General features: G+C 59.3%; 1 protein-coding gene across 1 annotated transcript; it reads left to right on the top strand.

Annotated features, from left to right (window-relative positions):
• Positions 1 to 41: 41 nt before the first annotated feature.
• LOC120859948 (renin-like) lies at positions 42 to 2,709 on the top strand (the record flags this gene model as incomplete). The annotated part of the gene is made up of 3 exons (XM_040235844.1): positions 42 to 232; positions 2,071 to 2,079; positions 2,541 to 2,709. Coding segments are annotated over exons 1-3 (312 nt in total), but the record flags the coding sequence as incomplete, so codon positions are not given.
• Between the last annotated feature and the right edge of the window lie 153 nt (positions 2,710 to 2,862).

Raw genomic sequence — 2,862 nt, 5'->3', positions numbered from 1 at the left:
GGCTTGGTCTCCCCTGGTGCTCCTTCCTTCCACAGGTGGGCGGGATCACAGTCACACAGACCTTTGGCGAGGTCACGGAGCTGCCCCTGAGGCCCTTCATGCTGGCCAAATTTGACGGCGTCCTGGGCATGGGCTTCCCCGCCCAGGCCGTCGGCGGCGTCACGCCTGTCTTTGACCACATCCTCGCCCAGCGGGTGCTGACGGAGGACGTCTTCTCCGTCTACTACAGCAGGTGGGCGGGGCGGGGCTGGGCGGGGCCGGGGGAAGAGGAGGCGGGGCGGGGCCGGGGGAAGAGGAGGCGGGTCGAGCAGGACTGCTGCGTTCAGGATCAGGCGGTGCTCACTCCATATCCAGAGGGATACGATCCAACGTGGAAGCCTGCACTTAAATGAAAAGGACATAAAGTCAGGCACTCAAATCCTCAGTCATACTGTACCTTTCAAGTACTCAGTGGCCGCAGTGACTACCGGCTGCCACCCTGGACTCCACAAGCCCAGCACAGTTCCATCTTGGCAGACGAGGCTTTTACTTACAGTTTAGTTCAGCACTGCTCCAGAGCAAGAGAAGAGCGCAGAGTGGCGGTGATGGGAAGTGAGGCCTTGCCATGACCGCTGGGCCTCCCTGTGAGGGCCTGGCTCCTCTCACGTGGACTGCTGACTTCATTCGTTAGTCCCTTCACGTATCTGCTCAGACCCTGACTCCACAAACATTGGACACCGACGCGACAAGCACTGTTGCAAGGCTCTAGGGGTACAGCCATGAACACAGCGTACAAGACAGAGTTCCAGCCCTCACAGAGCTTACAGTCCAGCAGGGAAGACAAGCAACATTACAATATGACGAGCAAAACAGGGCACGTGAGGTGGAAACCCTGTGCTTTCAACTGCAGGCCAAACTTGCCTGCAGCACAGCCAGGCTTGGGGAAGCTAGCACCAGCTGTGGAGCAGAGCTGCGATCTGCCCTGAGCTGCTGGGCACAAGCTGGAGACGGGTTCATAGGCATGACAGCTGCAGCCCAGTAGCAATGAGGACAGAGGGGAAGGCCAGCACCCAGAAACATCGCAAAGATAAAACGGAAAGGAGTGTCTGGTTTGGCGAGAGAAAGAGAGTGACTGAGAAAAGACCACCAGCTGGCGGGCGGGGCAGTCTTGGGAAGAGCTGCTTCAGAGGCCGGACAAGGGCGGAAGGCAGGCAGTGCCAAGACAGGTGTGGGTGTCAGGGAGGGAAAGGCCCACCGTGAGAAGTCTGCCTGGGGAGGGACGCAGACACAGCTGCGCAGAGAAGCAGGGAGAGACGTGCAGGTGTCTGTAAATGCTGGAGGATGCCCGAGTATGGGCAGATGGGAGAATCAGCCAGCAGAGGGCCAGCAACTGAAAAAGCAGGAAAAGAAGACAATTGAGGGCAGGAGCCGAGAGGCCACGGGATGGAGGGGAATCCCAGCAAAGAGGCCTTGTAGAGGAGAGGCCTGCCTCTTCCTTTACTCTGGGATGAGAAGGAGGAAATGCCCAGAGAGACCGTGAAGTGTTGGGAGAGAGGTGAGGGGAGCTCGTCTAGCACAGATGGACGTGTACTGGACTCATAATGGTGCAACTTGCACCAGTAACATGTGTGAGCTATGTGCTGCAACAAGCACACACACCTGCCTCCTAAGAGTGCTGGAAACCCCATCTCTCTCTCTTACACACACACACACACAGAGGAAACCATCCCCAAGACAGACCCTGACCTGTGCTGGAAAACCCCATCTCTCTCTCTTAACACACACACACACACACACACACACACACACACACACACACACACAGGAAACCATCCCCAAGGTAGACCCTGACCTGTGGGAGGCATCATGCCATCTCGAGGAGAGGAAAGCAAGGGGCATCAGCTTCGGATGGGGCACCAGAGGTCCTGGCTCCAGTCCTCCACTCACTGCTAGGGTGACTTCAGCAACCTACCTCCTGGTGACTCCACTGCCTGTAGGGGAAAAAGAGTGTGTAATACCCCCTGCTGAACAACGGGCTGGTGGGGCTCACCTGAAACAAAAGCTTCCTTTCTGCTGTCTCTTTCTCTGCAGAGATTCCAAGTAAGGAGATGGAAAGCCCCCACTTGGCGCTGACCCTCCAGAGCACCTGGCCCAGAATCACACATGCCACCTGCCCCAAACTCACTGCAGCGGGCCGGGCACCACTCACGCCCAAGCTCCCCATCTACCCCCGCCTCCCTCACGCCCCTGCCCACCACCCCAGCAGCTCCCGGGGGCCCACCCCAGGTCCCCCACTGCTCAGGCCCCAGTGAGGTGGGGGGCGACCCTGTCCTCCGTCTGCCCCTCCTCTGTGGCCTCTCTGGGGAGGCTTTACTGGGTGCTGCTGGACCACCCTGGAACCCTCTGACTGAGCTTTGGGGACGGGCAGAGGTGGAGAAGCGGCCTCCACGCCACGCCCCAGCCTTGCCGCCGGCCCTGAGCCTGGGCCCCGCCTCCCTGGCAGCTGGGGTTACTGAGTCCTGGAGGCCGTGGGTGTCATGCTACTGTAATCTTCCCTTCAGGAATTCCCACCTGCTAGGGGGCGAGATCGTGCTGGGAGGCAGTGACCCCCAGTATTACCAAGAGAATTTCCACTACGTGAGCATCAGCAAGCCTGGCTCCTGGCAGATCAGAATGAAAGGGTCAGGACCCTCAACGCTCTTCCCTCTGAAAGTGCTGCTGCTGCTGGGGGTGGGCCTGCAAGGGGGCTGGGCTGCCATCCCACCCTCTGTCCGAGTGCAGCCCTTGCTCGGTCCAGGGAAGGGACACAGAGATGATGGGTTAGGGGGAGGGGACAACAAGAAGAGACGGAGGGTCACTAAACTGTGTGCTGGGGTGGGCAGC

This window comes from Oryx dammah, unplaced genomic scaffold (genome assembly GCF_014754425.2).
Source record: "Oryx dammah isolate SB20612 unplaced genomic scaffold, SCBI_Odam_1.1 HiC_scaffold_4927, whole genome shotgun sequence".
Taxonomy (NCBI): domain Eukaryota; kingdom Metazoa; phylum Chordata; class Mammalia; order Artiodactyla; family Bovidae; genus Oryx; species Oryx dammah.
The sequence above is the reverse complement of the archived record's forward strand: the minus strand, read 5'-3'. Positions and strand labels throughout refer to the sequence as shown.